The sequence below is a fragment of the Dipodomys ordii genome, unplaced genomic scaffold (genome assembly GCF_000151885.1).
Source record: "Dipodomys ordii isolate 6190 unplaced genomic scaffold, Dord_2.0 Scaffold82, whole genome shotgun sequence".
NCBI classification, from domain to species: domain Eukaryota; kingdom Metazoa; phylum Chordata; class Mammalia; order Rodentia; family Heteromyidae; genus Dipodomys; species Dipodomys ordii.
This window is the reverse complement of record NW_012267298.1, coordinates 7,872,309-7,890,690: the sequence shown is the minus strand read 5'-3', so window position 1 is coordinate 7,890,690 and position 18,382 is coordinate 7,872,309. Positions and strand designations below refer to the sequence as shown.

The following is an 18,382-nucleotide window of genomic DNA, read 5'->3' as shown; positions in this document are numbered from 1 at the left end:
TTACAGGGGCACAGACAAGGGCAGGCTGGGTTGGGCGTGGCTGGTTCAATCCTGAGGGGTGCAGAGGAAGGCTGGCCCAGAGGGCCTGGAGGGCTGGGACAGGGAGCTTGGACTTCACCTGGAGAGCACCCAAAGGAGGGAGGTGGTTGACATCTCAGGAAGGGTAAACCGAGTAAAGAGCTGATTACGGAGGGTCTAAGCCCAGGTTGGAGACTCTGAGAAGCCTCAAGAGAAATGCTTCTGCCATAGTTAACGCACAGAACAGTGCAGCCTCCAGCTAAAGACCGACAGGCGGCTGAGCATTGGTGCTTAAGGGGCAGGGGCCTGGAAGCAGGGGAGGCTGGGCTCTGGTTTCTGTGAGCTGTGCTGGAATCTTGGGTGTAGGAGGAGGAAGTACTGCATGACAGCCATCGCTAATGCTGACAGAGGGCCTACTGTGTGCCAGGCCTCAGAGAGCCTACTGCGTGCCAGGCCTCAGGGCCTACTGTGTGCCAGGCCTCAGAGGGCCTACTGTGTGCCAGGCCTCAGGGCCTACTGTGTGCCAGGCCTCAGAGGACCTACCTACTGTGTGCCGGGCCTCAGAGGGCCTACTGTGTGCCGGGCCTCAGAGAGCTTACTGTGTGCCAGGCCTCAGGGCCTACTGTGTGCCAGGCCTCAGAGGGCCTACTGTGTGCCAGGCCTCAGAGGGCCTACTGTGTGCCGGGCCTCAGAGAGCTTACTGTGTGCCAGGCCTCAGGGCCTACTGTGTGCCAGGCCTCAGAGGGCCTACTGTGTGCCAGGCCTCAGGGCCTACTGTGTGCCAGGCCTCAGGGCCTACTGTGTGCTAGGCCTCAGGGCCTACTGAGAGCCTACTGTGTGCCAGGCCTCAGAGGGCCTACTGTGTGCCAGGCCTCAGAGGGCCTACTGAGAGCCTACTGTGTGCCAGGCCTCAGGGTCTATTGTATGCCAGGCCTCAGGGCCTACTGTGTGCTGGGCCTCAGAGAGCCTACTGTGTGCCAGGCCTCAGAGAGCCTACTGTGTGCCAGGCCTCAGAGGGCCTACTGAGAGCCTACTGTGTGCCAGGCCTCAGGGCCTACTGAGAGCTTGTGTGCCAGGCCTCAGAGAGCCTACTGTGTGCCAGGCCTCAGAGGGCCTACTGAGAGCCTACTGTGTACCAGGCCTCAGGGCCTACTGTGTGCCAGGCCTCAGGGCCTACTGAGAGCCTACTGTGTGCCAGGCCTCAGGGCCTACTGTGTGCCGGACGCCATCTCAAGGTCTACAAGTGATTGTGACCATGTTCTTTTTTTGGCTGGTATTGGGGCTTGAATTCAGGGCTGGGTACTGTCCTTTAGTTCTTTTCTTTTGCCACTCCCCCAGTTGTTCTCCCTCCACCCCCGCTCTGGCTAATTGGAGATAAGTCTCCTAGACTTTCCTGCTCAGGGTGGCTACGAACCTGGATGTTTGGCTCTGAGCCTCTGAGTAGCTAGGATTGTGAGGGTGAGCACTGGTGGCCAGCGTGTCAGCATGCTCTCACAACTTCCTAAGCGAGGCCCTACATGGTCTCCATCGACAGGTGAGGCTCTAAAGCACCAAGTGCCAAGGAACCTGCCAGCTGGGAACGGTCCCGGGGCCCAGCCGTCCACACCACACTCCGCCGTGGCCCCCACGTGGTATGGGGAGAGCGTGGGACTCCTTCACGCGGCAGGAGTGATGCTGTCCCTTCTGGAGTTAAGGTAGAAACATCGGTGGAGCCAGGCACCAGTGGCACAAGTGTGTCATCTTGGCTACTAGGGAGGCTGAGATCTGAGGATCGCAGTTCAAAGCCAGCCCGGTTGGGAAATTCCATGGGTCTCTGATCTCCAATTAACCCCCAGAAAACTGGAAGGGGTGCTGTGGCTCACGTGGTAGAGTGCTCCCCTTGAGTTGAAGAGCTGAGGGACAGCGCCCAGGCCGAGTTCAAGCCCCATGACTGACAAAAAAAAAAAAAAAGCCAGTAGCCTCTGTCTCCCATGTCCCCCAATCATGGGCTCCCCTCTCCTGGACCTGCCCTCTAGAGCCACCGCTGGGATGGCCCTCGGGCCCTCGGGTGGGCTGAGGGGAGAAAAGCGAGGTGAGGAATGGAGAGCTGTTGGCAGGAGCCATGAGTGGCTTTGGGAGACGGAGGGCCCGAGGGGCCCAGGTTCCCGAGCGCCAGAACACGGCCGCTGTCAGTGTGTTTTCACTGCCGACTTCGAGAATCATGTGTTCCGCAGCATTGGTAACCCGCACACCAGGAATCAGCTCCGGGGAGGCCGGGGTGACTGCTGCGGCTGTCCTGGGTGTGCTGGCGTGTTGCTGCCGTGAGTTAAGGAGAGGAGCACTCTCTGTGAAAGGAGGGGAGCACCCTGTGGAAGGAGGGGAGCACTCTGTGGAAGGAGAGAAGCACGCTCTGTGGAAGGCGGGGAGCCACGGCTGGAGGTGTCTGCAGGCTGGAGGGGGAGCTGTTTGCACTTCTAGGTGGGGTGGCGGATGGGACACTGGGACGCAGGGCAGATTTAAACAGCCCTGGAAAAGGCACGCTATACCCGCTGCCACATGAGAACTCAGGTGTACGAGCTGCCGAGTCCCACCGCAGGGAAGCTCAGACGCACCGCACCGAGGACAGATCACCCTTCGGTGTGGCAGCCAACAGTAACAGTCACAACCCCGCAAAGGCAGAGCTTCACGCATACAGCATTAGGGTCTAACGTTACACTCTGAAAAAAGCCATCCGCTTGCATTCTGCAAACCGTACGTACAGCATTAGGGTCTAATGCAGCGACCAACATTGGGAGAAGAGCCTTCTGTGGGTACTCTGAAAGCCATAAGCAGTTGCTCAGATCCTTTAACACCAACAACGAGCATGGATATTTTCAGCCTGCCACGTGGAAGTCGGCCGACAAGGGAGAAGAAAGACATCAGAAGAAATGAGTTTCTTCTCTGGGATGGGCCAGGGAAAAGTCAAGGCACATCTCCAATCCAGAGGCCTCTTTTGATCTATTCTGTGCCAAACGGTTCCTCTCGCACACTCGCCCCCAGTGCCACAGGCAGGCGGGCAGACCCTCCAGGCCCTGGCTAGAGGTCAGCACCGGCTAGAGGTCAGGCCCTGGCTAGAGGTCAGGCCCTGGAGCGGTGGGAATGCAAACCCCTCAGATCAGGTGTTGTCCCGCAGCCTGCTGGGTCCCAAATCCCTATGGTGGAACCTGACAGCCCATGTGACCGCAGCGAGGGGCAGACATGAACAGAATCCACAGCCTCATTCAAGGCTCGGGCGAGGTGCCTTGTCCCCTTCCGCCAGGAGGGGCCGGAAGCCTCTGGCACTTTGGACAGTGGGCAGTGCACTTCTGCTGTGCACAAAGCACCTGATAGTTTTGCTGCAGCATCCTCAAGGATGCGCACAAAGGCTGCGAGGCCCGATGGCAGGACAGATGAGGAGATGTCTGGCCTGTATGGGGTAGGAGTTCCTGAAGCAAGATCTAGAAGGGTAAGTACACTAGGCTAGACAGGGAGCTTTGGAAGCTCTGTTTCCCTCGGCTTTGTGTCCAGTCCTGTGGGGCCAGGTGCTCATCCCAGTGATTGTACATTTACTGTTATTTCCTAGGTCACTTCCCAGCTGTCTGAAATACAGGTGAGAGGTATGGAGGAAGGCTCACGAAGCTCCCCAGGGAAGAGCAGGGCTGGGGGTGGGGCATCATCTTCCTCCGCTCCTGGTGATGTAGACACCCCTACCCCAGGCCTTCACCTGGGCAGTGCCTCCCGCACTGTGAGCGGGCAGCTGACCGGCACAAGGAGAGCTGTTGTCCCCAGTGTCCAGTCCTGGTTTCTGTCTACGCCCATCCAGGCTGTGCCCCCTGTGTATTTAGTGGAGGCCAGCACTGTGCGCAGACTGCGATGGCTCGGAACACGTTCATCTCAAGTTTACAGTGTCTGCAACGGCTCCTGAGAATGAGGTCCCGGGAAGGGCCCACGGGCCTCACTCCTCCCTCTCGCCCGCTCCCCCCCACCCCCACGTCCCTGACCACTGCGTCCATCTGCAGCCCAGGAACCCCTCTCGTCACCCACGGCAGCTCTGCTCAGCTTTTTCATCTCACTGACACAATCCTACGTGTGGTAATGCTCCGCGCGTCTGTTCTCTCCTCTCCGCACACAGCACAGCTTCAAAGGACATCTCCAGTCTAATGGCTTTCAAGCCTCCATCTCCAGCTGCGATCCAGCCCCTCCAGATGAGCAGCCCCGACTCCACTCCCCCCCTGCCATCTTCCCATCTCAGGGAGAGGCAATGCTCTTCTTGCCATGACTGCACCACCCTGTACTTTCCTCATCTCTCAGTCTAGCTGCTCCCTTTTCCCAGTGACTTGAACTCTGGCCAGCCCTCTGCACACACCGCTGCCGCCCCTGCACTGGCTGCCGTCTCCCCTTCCCCAGCCTCATTGTCACCTATTCTCAAGGTCACTTTGCCAACGTGACTCTACTGAAAACAATACACACTGGACCACTGTACTCTTCTCAGTTCTTCCCAACCCCCCAATAGCGCCCACTGAAGCCCAAAAGGACTCCCACGTGCTCTGGCCTCCGGCTGGGGGTTGACTTCAGGGCACTCGTCTTGGGCTCTCTCCACGACTTCCGCACAGGCATCTTGCTGCCCCTCGCACACCCAAGCATGCCTCCACTGACTTGGACAGGTCCCTGCTACGATGTCATCCATTCCTCCACTGTCCCAATGCAGCATGACCCCTCCAGCCCCTCCAGTGTGCTCTAGTGTTAGCCCGGCTCACACCACCTGGCCTTCTCGTCTGGGCCTCACGGTCTCCCAGCACAGAGACAGTTCTCCTCAGGATGGACTCGCTCTAGATTGTGCTGGGCTTTCTCTCCAGTAGTGAGAAGTTCTCAGTGCGCATTCAGTGGATTAAGTGCTGCAGGCAGTAAAGTAAGTGGCCACAAGTTAGATATTAAGAATGAGGTCAAGGAGAAGCTGATAGACAGATGAGCTGGAATTTTACACCACGGGATTTTACTTACAACCGGTATTGGTGACTAGGCAGGGGAAAAGGCCGCAGTGTTCAAATTCTTTCCTGTGTGCCACAGTTTGTCTTATGGTCTGAAGCTTCTACCTGTTTAAAATTAATTCCCAACCAAAGGGCACACAGAACCTTCCGGGGCTTGCCGGCGCTGGTTCTCTCGCTCTCAGGCCGCGCAGGCTCTCTGACCTGAGGCTTTCGTGATATGTTCTTGTGAGGCATCTAAAGACCCAGACCTCAGGAGTAAAGAATTATGTCCTCAGGAAGAGATGAGCCAACTATACGGTTACTCTGTGGCAACATAATGTCTGAAACATACATAGTGAGCTGCAAAGAGTAAATGCCTTGAGGAAACATGGCGTTTTAAGGTAAGAAAATGGAAATGTAACCGTGTGTGAGACTCTCCTTGAAGTTCCGAGACCAGGAAACACATTAAGCTTCCAGCAAATAGAAAACACATCTTCTGGGGTGTGCTGAATAAAATCCCAATGCACCAGGCAAGCAGGAAGAGAGAGCAGAGCAGCACCAACCACAGGGGTAGGGGCCGTTGCGTCCCCCCGCAAAGTTTCAGAGGTGACAGAGAACATGGCGCTTTTCTATCAGTGGCTGTCTGCTCCTCCAAGAAATCTTGTGATGCGATCAGCCTCTCATGAGACAAAATACTTTTGGCCTAACACTTTCACATTTATTGTTCCTTAAATGAGATGGAAACATCATGCGTCCATCCGCTCTAGCAGTGAGCTGTAGCTGAACATGGCCCTCAATTATGCAAAGTGTGGAGCTGTTCTGCTGTAATGACCTTTAATTCTTCTAGGTTATAGTAAAGCAGAGGAGATTTCAACAGGCAGCCTTTATTAACCAATATGTCATACTTTTTTTTTGTTATTTAGGAGGCAACAAAATATGATTTTTTGTCTTCTTTTAAAAAAAAGGAAAAAAGGCCCTCCAAATTAAAAAAAAAATCATAAAAACATTTCACCAAACAAAATCTGTACAAAAATCAACATAAGAAATTACGATGATCTTCAAGTTCACAAGTAGACTCATTTACTAACAAGGCACAGTGGTGAGTTGACTATTCTTAAGCAGTCCATACACAGAAGGACAGTTCCTGAAAGAGAGGAAAATGAAATGTTTGTATATAGCAAGACAAGATTTAGGCAGAAGAATTAGGCATGTAGAAGTTTAGTAAAAATAGGCTTTTTATGGAAAAGAGGTATGGTGAGGGAATGGTGGAAGGGCTTATAAACTGATAAAATGTGAGTTGAAGCCCCTTTGGATAACTACTAAAAGATAGTAAAAATTATAATTAAGACCAAAAATTTAAGTTAAAGTCAAGGACATCAAATACTGTGGTCAGTATTATTAAGGGCTGTCTTTTCTGATGTTTATAGTTTGGCTTCATAATGACAATGGCTGTATTACATGAAACCTCCATATTCAAATATGCAACTTCAATGAGTCAAGGACTGTCCTTGCATTTTGTCACATGAAAACTAAACTTTCATATATTTTTTAACAGTAAAGCTTATTAATGAACACAGGAGAACTTGATGTGTTACAAAGAGCAAAACTGTTACTTCAAAACCCAGGTGCTAACCAGATGGGAAATCACAGTAATGGTGAAGCATCAAGGTGCACACAACACTGTTCAATGTGCAGGGTGCATGACTCCCTGGGACCCGCCTCTTCCTCTCTCTCCAGAGGCACTTCTTTGTCGATTTCCTGGCACCTTGTGTTCTAGCAACTGCTCTAGGCCTCCAGACACACGATACTCAGTCCACCATCTCCACACTTGGTCCAGCCTATTGGCTCTAACCTTGCTCTCCTCCTATCTGCTTGAAGTATTGTGACATCTCTGCCTTTATCCAACTTTTTAGTCCTGCAGAGTTGCAGAGACACAGCATGCTTGTCACCTACAACATGCATATATCTTAACAGGTTAAGCATATTAAATACAAGTATCTCTATTGACCTTCAATCAATAAATACCTGTTGATTTTTGTGCTGGTATTGAGACTTGATCTAAGGGCATCTTGATTGACTTTTGGGGCTAGAGGCTAGAGTTCTACCACTTGAACCACACTTGTACCCTCAGCTTTCTGCAGCTTAACTGGAGATAAGAGTTTTGCACATAGGTCTGCCTAAGCTGGCTTCAATCCTTATTTCTGAGATCAGAGCTTCTTGTGCAGCTAGTATTACAGGCATGAGCCCCAGGACCAGCCAATGAGTCTATTGAGATAACCCAAAGATTATCTCCAGAATGGCTTCTAAGTGCTTTTAAGTTTTATAAAATATAACAGACTTATCCATAACCATCAGGGAGCTTAATAGGGGATGAACCACCCACACAATGTACCAATGTAACTAGTAGATCAAAATTAGTCATTAAATATTATCAGCCAATAATCTTGGGTAGGGAAAGCTCTTCTGATGAAGAGGAGGAGGGTATGGAAGAACTAGTGAGATCTGGATAGGAGGAAAAAAGGTTGCAAAGACAGGGTGAAGGAAATGGCCTGTTTCCTCAAAGATGAGAGGTTCCTCAGCCTCAGGAAAGCAGCCATCTGCTTCAGTGGTTGCATCAGCAGGGCTTGGCCAAAGGCTGTCACCCAGATCTTAAGACACACATGCTAAGGTTAGTAGTGGTAGGGAATTAAGATCAACTTTTTATTGTACACTTAGGAAGATTTCCCTATTTTGTACCATACACATGTATTCCTTATTAAATAAAGGTCATACCTGCATGTAAAGTTCTCATTTCCAATGAGAAACCAAATCAACCCTAGTGCTTGTGTTGGAAGAACAACAGGGCCATTTGTCTACTCTTGTGCTCCTCACTGAACACCTTGTCAGTCCCTGCTAGGTATGGGCCAGCACTATGCTAGGAGGTAGAGGCCCAAGCCCAACAGGACACAGTTCCTTTTTTGGCGGAAAGCCGCCTGCACAAGGACACCAGCCCTAATGGGTCACATCTGCATCTGCTTGCTTGTGCTCCCTGAATGCCCTGCTGGGAGGTAAAGGAAATGGGGAAGGTGAAGGATACAGTCGGTCGTGGAGACTTCACACCCTGTCCTGGGCCTGCCCTGGGATGGCCCTGCTTCCTGGCCACCGTAAGGACAGCAACTCTACCATGGCCTCCCTGCCATGAGGGACAGAGGCTTCTGAGATCTTGAGCTAAAATCTCTTAAATTGTTCATGTGGGGTACTTTGCTACGGGGAAGTGAATTGGGCTAACATAGCAGTCAAGTATAGAGCACCTATTCCAGATTGTTTTTGATATATGGGTCATAATCCTTTCCCCAAATCTCAGGAAGCTATGGGTTCTTGTTTTTTTTTTTTTTTTAAGTGTACAAAATTTCCATGAATTAGATCAGAAGACCATCTGGGGCTGACCTTCTGCCTATCCAAAACTGCTGACTGAAGAAGCCTGAGCAGATGGCAGTGAAGAGGCCCAGGTCTTGGCTGGACTAAGCAACAGAGATGGGCCTGCTCCTAGGACTACCGGCCATCTCCAGAGCTGTGAACGCAGGGAGATGGTTCTCTCAGAGCTTCGTCAGGGATGCAGCTCTGTCAGCATTTGGGTTGTAGCCCATGGCACTGCAGGATGAGCTTTTTACTGTACAAGCCACGGAAGGAGGAGGCCTACATTGATTATTTGATATGTCCATTTCTATGCAAAAGCAGCACAAGTACTAAAGAAAAAAAAATAGCCAAAAAAATGGGGGGAAGAATGCAGTCAAGTATTCAATGTGTATCTTACATAATTAAGAAGGGTGAGTGAGGGAAGAGATAGATATGAGAGGAATGGGTGAGAATGTTGAAAGGGTGACATTGATCAAGATGCATTGTGTTCCTAAACTGCTTTGTTACAAAGGCAAGTCCTTTGTACATCTAGAGATAATACAAATACACTTTTTAAAAAAAGGAACCTCCAACACCATTATATGTTGAAGAGAGATGGTATATATTGCATTTGTTTTCTGTGCAATGCATCCATTTGTATCCCGCTCCCCCCCACACACACACACACACACACACACACACACACACACACACACACACACACATTCCCACGCACATTCCAAAGAACACATTTTGGTCTATTAAAAGAAAATCATATATTTCTCATTTATATTATAGGTGAATTCTGTTCTGACAATCAAATTTTGTATCTCACTTTCAGGTTATAAAACTATTATAATATCCTATCTTTTAAAGTCTTACAAAGTAAACAGAGAGCCAGTCGCTCATACCTATAACCCTAGTTACTCAGGAGGCTGAGATCTGAGGATTTTATCTCCAGTTAACCATTAAAAAGCTGAAAGTAGAGCTGTGGCTTAAGTGGTAGAGTGCTACATGGCCTGAGTTCAAGCCACATGATTGGCACACAAAAGAAACCAAGTCTTATTTAAAAACTACACAAGAGAAGCATCATTTTCATGGCACTGCTGCAGAAAGGGAGACTTGCCCAAAGGCACAGAGTCAAGTGGAAGGGCTCCAATGTAAACACTGGAAAAGTAAGATGGGATCAGCAGGGCCTGGGTCGTGTTTTTCAGAACAATGAACAAATACCTGAAAAACTAGACCTGATTAATGATAATCTTTCTTTTAGACATCTTCGTAGATCTTTACATTAAAAACACTTATTCACCAATCAGGAGCAGTTGTTCAGCCTGTAGTCATAGCTAATTGGGAGGTATGAAGCCAGCGGGGGAATCCATCTCAATCAACCGTTGTGTTCAGTGGAAGGAGCCTGTCATCCCCAGAAACAAGGGGAAGCAAGCGGAGGATCCCAGCTCAGGTTGGCTGAGGAATCAATCTAGACCATGTCTTAAAAACCAATAGATAAAGGAGTTGGAGGCTTGACTTCGGTGTAGACAGCCTGCCCTGAAAAGCACAAAGCCCTGAATTCCATCCCTAATATTGTACTCCCTCACAAACAATGCCCAAATTCTCTGCAACACCTGTTAGAATATTTATCATGTAAAAGTAGTCATTTGTTTTGCAAAACCCAGAAGCACAAAAATAAGCGCTACTTAGACAAGATCAGAATAGTTACTTACTGCAAAGCACATCCTATAAGCCTGCAATCCAGCACTCATGGGAGGGGCTGAGGCAGGAGGGTGGTAAATTCTAGGTCAGCCTGAGCTACAGAGAGACCATCCCCTCAAAACAAAATACAACTCTTCCTGCTTATCTGTGTCATTTTAGCTGGGTAAATATGTGAGAGAGTAAAAATTTGTTCACATTATACATTAAGTCTGGCAAACAACATTTTTCAATTTATTAATCTGAAAAACATTTTCATAGTATTGATGAGAGGTTGTATTTTTCTGGAAGCAGATGATCTGAACTCTTTAACTACTGAGATGGCCGGCAAATTAGAGGTCCAAGATCCAAGTGCAGGTAAGGAGAGGCAGTGCGGAGTCTCCCTGGGTATTATCTTCACCTCCCCAAACAACTCAGAGCACTGGAACCAGAGAATGCTTACCTTTGCTTGCTCCAAGTCAGAACCAGTTCCTCTGACATCCGAACATGGCTGACATATCCTAACAAAAGAAGAGATCTTTTTACTTAAACAGAAGAAAACTCTCAAAAATAAAAATTAAACATTTAATATAATCTACAATTAAATCTTAAGCCAAATGATTAAAGAATAACTTTATTTCCTCTTTGTCAGTTTTAAGAATGCCCTCATTTACTAACCAAATACTGTATTACAAATAACTAGTTATGATGTTTTACATTTGTTTAATAGGGAATAATTGGCCCCAATTAAACTGGCTAAACTAAGGCTTTTTAGATTACTAAAACAAATTAAACTTTTTAAAATGAGAATTTAGGTGATCTTAAAACCTTTCTAAAATGGATAATGAAACTCGCTAAGTTGTAATCTCCCTGTTTTTATTAGTTATATTAAGATAAATTAAGTGAGATTAAAATCTTATTTGATTTATTTACCTTTGAAAATGAAGACCGTTTAAGGGTTACACATCCTCAGCCTTGGCGAGTGCGACCTCAATTAGTCAAGTCAGAATGTCTTTAAAAGCTTTGTGCTATTGCTTCCAGCATGGAGGCCAGGTGTTCATTAAGGTACCAAAAGTCTCATAAAAAATCCAAAGTTGCACTAGTGAAAAAACGCTCAACAAGATGAAAACTGATCACATCTTTTCCAGAAAATTCAGTAGTTATTTTTAAACCAGCTTTTAAACAAGATTTGGTTTGGCGTAATTTTAACGGGCCAATCACGCAGCTTGATCCCATTTGGACTCTTTAAACAGCATTTAAATCTACGGTGAGCACATTGTGGCACATTTAATTTTATACCATTTTTAAAATAAGTTGTACAATGTTTAGTGTGACCCTTTTATGACAAGCATTGTTAAAGGAATTCTTTCCCTGTTTACAACTATTTATGAAGGCCTTTTTAAATAAGAGAAACATGAAATGGTTAGCTCACACACACAAAATTTCTTTCAAAAGTTTATTTAGTATCAAGCAAGAGGAGACTTTGCTTAACACTACAGAACATTTCAAGACTTGAGTTACAAAAGAATACCACATTATTTTCACTTGAAACTGGCTTCCCTTTTTACGCATGTTGGCAAGAGAAGAAAAAAAATACTAGCATATGGCTTAAAGATAAAATAACTAAACTCTATGGAAACCTTTAAAATGAAAGGTGAGGCTTATGTTAAAAGAATGGATTAACATATTTAGTAACCTATCTTTTTGTTTAACACTAGTTAATCAAAGTTATTTTTTTTCCTTTTGATGACCTATTTTTTCATATACAGACTAGAAATAACAAAATTTTACATGTCTTGTTTTTTCCTGCCCAGGTGGATGTTTCAAACAAAGTAGTTTTAAGTTCCATCCATTCAGGTTTTAAGCATTTTGATTTATTTAAAAAGGGATTGTTCATAGAAAAAAATTACTTTGAACAGTATACAGGACGGGTGGAGATTGGCTATTTCACAACATCAGACAGTACAATCAGTATCTGCCATATGGCTGGTCTCTGTAGATGCCCTTTGCCGTCCTCACTGAAGGTGCTTTGTGTCTTGAGTTAGTCCACTCCTCTTGCCCTGAAATTGGTAAGACGAATCACAATTAAATCACTGCATGGATCCCACTGGCTTCATTTATCAGAATCTGACTGCACCCTAAACTAGCAGTAGATGTCATACTGAAGTTACATATCTCTGATGAACTGATAAAAGAAACAGGGAATGCAAAAAGGTATTATTTTGTTGGCAAAACTATCATGGGAAGGAAAGCAAGCCTTGTATGTGTGAGACAACCAACTTGGAGAGGACTTTCCTTTACTACTCACTCAATTCAAGCTCCCAAGCTCAGGGAGCAAATCCAACTGCCTCCTCCAAAATGTGAAGGGATTTATGAGTAGGAAAGAGAAGAGAGAACCACTTACATTTCCCCTAACAGTGAGAAAGAAAATGAACACCAGCAATGGAGGGGGCGGGGCACGGAGAAAAGGAAGAAAGACCACAGAGCACAGTGGGAAAAGCAGAATTGAGAAGGAGCCTCAGTCTTCACAGACTCTTTCATAAAAAGACTCCGAAAATTATAGGGTTAGGGCTAAAATGGTGCCTCCTTGACATTTCAGGAGTAAGAAACAAAGTTAGTAAACAAAGGTAAATCCATCATCTTTATCTCCTGAACTTACATCTCTAGGCTGAGGACTTTTACAGAGTTACCTACAGGTTTTGGATACCAAAGAGTTAACTCCCTGCTGCAACACACAGCAATCTAAAGGCCACATGTCCATAGAGACCAATTTAAAAAGCTGTGAAAGAAAAAAGCTTAAAATGACCTCTTCTTTTGATACAAACATGTAATCACCGTCACTCCCTCAAGCTAACTTACATCAATTTAAGTTTACAGCATTCAGTAAGGCAATGCATTTCTCTTAAGTGTTTGTTACGAATAACAACAAAAAAAAAAGAATCAAGGTAGGTTATCACAGCTTTGGGCAGGTGATACAACAAAATGCACTTCAAAGGAACACCGGAAAATGGTTTTTCAGTTATGTTCAGAGAAATGTCATAGCATCCATTAACCAGGACCCTGATTCACTTGCAGTGGGCACCAGGCAATCTCAGAACTCTGTAGCTGATTGAAGTTTCATGCTCTCTGATCTCTTTGCCCTGTGGCAAAGGCACGTCTTACCATCATTTTGTGGCTGCAGCCAGTTCTTTTAATTAAACCTGCCATCCTCTACATATTGAGAATTTGGACATGGATTTCCCAGCATCTCTGTCTGCTTCATTTGAATTAAGGAGAGGTTAGATGTCTCCATGTAAGTTACTCAAGACTGTCCACTCCCTGTTCAGTGCTGTTGTACTCTTTATGGAATGACTCTCAGTGTACGTTTTTCAAAGTACTTGAGACTGCGAATGAGTTAAAACATAAAGAAGAGGTGGGAAAGAATCACTTCAGATGGGTACTCTCAATTTCTTCATTCCGCTTTAGTATCAAGGAACAAAGCCACTTCAGGCTTTCAAGTGTCTGTAGTTTTGCAAATTATTCTATTAAGTAAGAAAAACAGCATACAGTAATCAACCCCACAAGACAATCCAAGTTTGAACCAAAATTCATGTATTTGTCTACAAGTCTATAGTTCTCTTTAAATGTTATATTAAAGGACCTCCTGAAAAGAGACAGATACATATAAAGGAACTAAAACAAGACTGCTTCTTCAGTCTAAATGGGTTTCCAGCGAAACCTATGAATTTCCCCTCAGTAGGATCGTGTGGTCATTCTGCCCCTCACTCACCATAGGAATCGTATGTCTCCTCACTGAGTCCATGTCCATAATCATAGTAGTCAGCTCCACTGCGTGAACAAAAGAAAAAAAAAACATACATTAGCACAAGTGATTTGGCTGTGCATTAAAATCATACCCAACCAAATATCCCTAAGCTAAAGACACTAAAAACCAATAAAGGTGTTAAAAATAAAATCAGTTCTCACTGCAATGACAGAGCACTAAGACAGAAGGACCCGAGATGCTCTTCACTCCCAGACTTGCCACACAGCACACAGTAAGTATGTCTGACATCTGAACTACAATTGGTTAGTCACCAATGAGCCTGAAGATGCACGGGCTTCAGGGGGCCTGCGGCAGTACTAGTGCAGGTGCAGAGAACCAGGCCTGGGCTGAGGCAGCAGTGACTACTTCCCAACAGATGGAAGTTCATTTCTTCTCCAAGCCCAATCTGCCTACTATGCACCTACCAACCAAAGAACTTGGTACTGGGTGAACTGTAGGAATTTTACTTTATAATCTTCATAATAGGGCAGAGACATTTTATGTCACTGGCACTATTACCATCATGGTGAGTGAACTGCACTACTGGTGTGAAGGCACCCTGTTATGTGCAGAGATAACATGTGAGAGCAGTCTTTTGGGGGAATTCCAAGTTTTTGGTGAAGGGTCTTCTCAAATCACAGCCAAATCCATGTTCTAACTTATAATATCCTTGAGATAGCAAAAAAAAAAAAGAAAGAAAAAAAAGAGGTAGCCAGTTATTATTAAATCCTGGGGATAAGGAAAAAACAGGCTTAAATGTGGCTCAACGTATTTGAACTCTGCATACTTTTAGAGGCACAGGTTGGTGCCAAAGCTGTATCCCTGAACCATGCGCACTGACTTTCAGAGGAAGACCTGATCTTCCATTCCCCACTCAGGCTTTCCTTCTTGGTGTGCTACTTCATTTTGCAGAATGAGAACTGTCACCATCATTTCTTTTTTTTTTTTAAATTTATATCTTACTTTAGGTAAAGGTGATCTATAGAGGGGTAATAGCTACAAAAGTAATGAGTTCATTTCTTTCATTTTCTACCACTTCCCCACTCCCGACCTCTCTTCTCTCCAAGTTGTGAAGTACATTTCCAACATAGTGTCTAGTGAGTATCATGGGTAGATTGGTTCACCCTTTGTCCCACTGTTTCAGATAAACTTATATACAAGACAAAGGGTACTGAAATAACAACAAACTGACAACAGGGAATAAACCAAAGGGGAAAAAAATAACTGCAAACAGTACAACAAAAAACTCCTTGTTTCCATGTTTTCATTTCTTGGAGTTCATTTCAATAAGTATCATTTTATATAGTCATATGCATATAGCTATTGAGCCATTGTGATCATCTCCTAAGAATATCCTCCATCATTTCAACTTCCAATCATCAAAGAAGCTTCAATCCAGTAGAAAACCACCCAGGCTGGCAGTTCAGCACCCAGGCTGCTGTGATGTGGGGAAGTGACAGTGAGAGCATCTCCTCTGCCTGCCAGCAGCACTGCCAAGCCCAAGAAGGGCCAACACAGAGGACACTGCTCAAGAGCATTGGCCATCGACCCAGCCTAGAACCTAAGGACAGCGAAGGCCCTGACTCCAGGTTTTATCCCTACTTGGCTCTCCAAGTCTCACTTCCTTTCCAAAGACCAACCACGAAAACAGTGCATTACTGAGATTCTTCCAAGAGCATCAGCTCCTCTTTCTGCCAGAAATGTATTCTTTCCCCTCATCTCCTCCAAGCTGTTTCCTACTCAGTGAGCCTACAAGCCACTTCCATAGATAATTCTGGCTGGTTCCCACTGCAGCCCACTTTCTTTTCCCTTGCCCCAAGCAGGTGTGGAGGGGCTTGGTACATGAAGGGGAAGTCCCTCCACCACTCCAGTGAGTCCTGGATGGGGTGCTGAGCAATGTCCTAGAGGCCAAAAGGAGAGAGGCAGTGGAAGGTCAAGGAAAAGGAAGGAGCAGAGGCAATGCTGGCTAGCAAAGCCTGCCCAGCAGAAGAAGAAACAAAGTATAGAGGCAGGAAAACAGGATGAAAAAAATCTGAGTACCCCTGAAAGTAGACCTATCAAATAGTTATTAGCGATTTATGGAATGTTTGTGCTGGAGCATTCCGTAGGAAAAAATGTGCCCTTTGTGTGGGGCACCCTTTGTATTCCTGGGCTTATCACAACCTCCCAAGTTAGCTTAATAGAGTGCAACAAACTGGGTATGACATGAACTGACTCTATAACATAAACCCTGAACCTGCCATGTCACGCCCAACTGCTTTCCACGCTGCCAGGATCAGGAAGTCCCTACCACAGGTGACTGTCATACCTGGTGGCAGAGGGCCACTGTCCACAGAGGCCTGTTCATTACAGAGTTTAAAATGGTCTTGTAACTGAGTTCCCTGGTTCATGACAAGGCCAGGGGAGGGTTGTACCGCTGTCATTCCATGAGCACCCACGTCCCAAGCTCGCACACAGAACTTGGCACTCTGGGGCTCCTCTCCACCTGCCTGGTCACTCTTCCACCTGGCTCTAGTTTGCTCACCCTCAGAGCAGAAGTCACGGCTGTGGGAACAGGGTAGTCTTGTCACAGAGACTGGTCATTGCTTTGGTTCTCTGTTGCCTTAATTCCTTCTCTCCCTTTCTGTAATCATAACCTTTCCCCCAGCCACAAATAAACATTCTCAGTCAGAAGAAAGAATGAGGACTAGCTGATAAAAGAGCAGAGAAATGTTTGCATGCAAAAAAGAAAATGATGCTAAGAAAACTGGTTATTTACATGCAGAAAGCCAAAAACAAGCTCCTATCTCTCATTCTTCACAAAAATCAACTCCAAAAAAGATTTTAATATAAGATCTGAGACTCTGAACTTAGTAGAGAAACTACCAGAAAAAGTTAAAAGATAAAGGCACAGGTAATTATTTTCTATATAGGATTTACATAAATAGGATTGCATCAAGTTAAAAGGTTTCTGTACAGCAAAAGAAACAAATACTAGGATCAAGAAGCACCCCACAGAATGGAAGAGAAAATCTTTACCAAGTATTCAATAGCCAAAGTGTTCAATAGACAATTTTAGAATATTTAAAAAAACTCAAAAATTACACAGCCAAAAATAAATAATGAAACTAATAAATGAACAAATAAAGTGAACAGACAGTACGCACAGGAAGTTCAGTTGGCTACTATGAAGAAATGTTCAATGTTCTTAGCCACAGAAAAGATACAAACCAAAACCACTAAAATGCCATCTCCCCTGAAGAGAATGAGCTTTGTCCACTCTTGGTTGTGCTTCATGGTGTAGAACCACAGCTTAAAGGCTGTGCTTACTCCACGTTGAGTGGAACTGTCATAACAGAATGACTCCATCTTGTTTAGGTAAACAGCTACTACCAGTCAGCACACTAGGAGGCTCAAACAGATGACTTATTTGTGTCAATAAACCAGAAAATGTATTAAGTCATAATGACACACATACCCCACCCTCCCCCCAAAAAACCCACCTGATTTCACCACACCAGAGGTAGCCCCCTTCCTTGCCTGGAACTCTAAAAAGGAGCACCCTAAAGCAGAGCGGCGGCAGGCATCTGACCCTGCGGCCGTGTCACCAGTCACAGGCCTCGCCCAGGAAAATTGCTGAAGCCCAGGAGCGCTGCCGCCTCTGTCCTGCCTGGGCCACGCCTCACCCTCACACCCCACTGGCAGCCACCTGCCACCTGGACGGGCATTGGACATCGCTGGGCCCTGAGCCGCTCTGAGCCTGGGGTGCAGTGGGGTCCCCTCCACGGACCTCCCTGCACCTGTACCAGCTCTGCTGTGCTCCAGCACGGCTGTCTGCAGCCTCTTCCCCCTCTGAATCCCTGCGCGGCGGGAACTGCCACCTGAGAGTGAATGCTTCAGTGAAGACTGCAATAAAAAACCCATGTTGCCAAGGCTGGCCTTCGAGTGACCTCAGCAGGGCTGGGCACACTAATGCCAGTGAAACTGCAGCTTTTCAATCTGTCCCTATTCAGTGAATTCTGATACTGTAGAGTTCCTCTAAGTTTCTGACACGGCTTGCTCACCGCATCATCCCCTTCAGAATGACAATCACCAAGAAAACAAAACAAATGCTCCTCAGGATTTAGCGGGGGGGGGGGGGGGGAAGGAGGGACCCTTATACACTATTGGAAGGAATGTAAATTAGTGCAACCACTATAAAAATCATAAGGGAGGTTCTTCAAAAATAATTTGATTCTGCCATACCACTACTAGCACACACATGAAGGAGGGCAAACCAATATACAAGAGGGATCGATATATGCACAATAGCCTAACAGTTGAATCAGCAACATGACCATCAACCAATAAATGGATACAGAAAATATGGCACATGCAACAACATGTTGTTATTATTCAGCCATAAAGAAAACTTAAATTGTTGTTTTCAGGAAAATGGATAGAACCGGACATCATCATGTTGGGTACAATAAGCTAAGCTCAAAGATAACTGTGTCATATTTTCACTCACCTTTGTAATCTAGAGTTGAATGTATGTAGAGATATAGATATAGAT

General features: G+C 46.0%; 1 protein-coding gene and 1 long non-coding RNA gene across 2 annotated transcripts in view; both read right to left on the bottom strand.

Annotated features, from left to right (window-relative positions):
- Nucleotides 1-5,954: 5,954 nt before the first annotated feature.
- On the bottom strand, nt 5,955-11,384 carry LOC105992360. The gene is made up of 3 exons (XR_001175404.1): nt 10,977-11,384; nt 10,507-10,564; nt 5,955-6,126 (listed from the first exon to the last, which is right to left on the bottom strand). It is a non-coding gene; the product is annotated as an uncharacterized LOC105992360 (long non-coding RNA).
- A 101-nt stretch (nt 11,385-11,485) lies between these two features.
- Nucleotides 11,486-18,382, bottom strand: part of Khdrbs3 (KH domain containing, RNA binding, signal transduction associated 3) — a 118,754-nt gene continuing 111,857 nt past the window's right edge. The window contains exons 8-9 of the mRNA XM_013025132.1: nt 13,813-13,871; nt 11,486-12,103 (exon numbers count right to left, since the gene is read on the bottom strand). Of these exons, the coding sequence (XP_012880586.1) occupies nt 12,012-12,103; nt 13,813-13,871 (151 nt within the window). The 3' untranslated portion in view covers nt 11,486-12,011. The remainder of the gene's footprint in view (nt 12,104-13,812; nt 13,872-18,382) is intronic.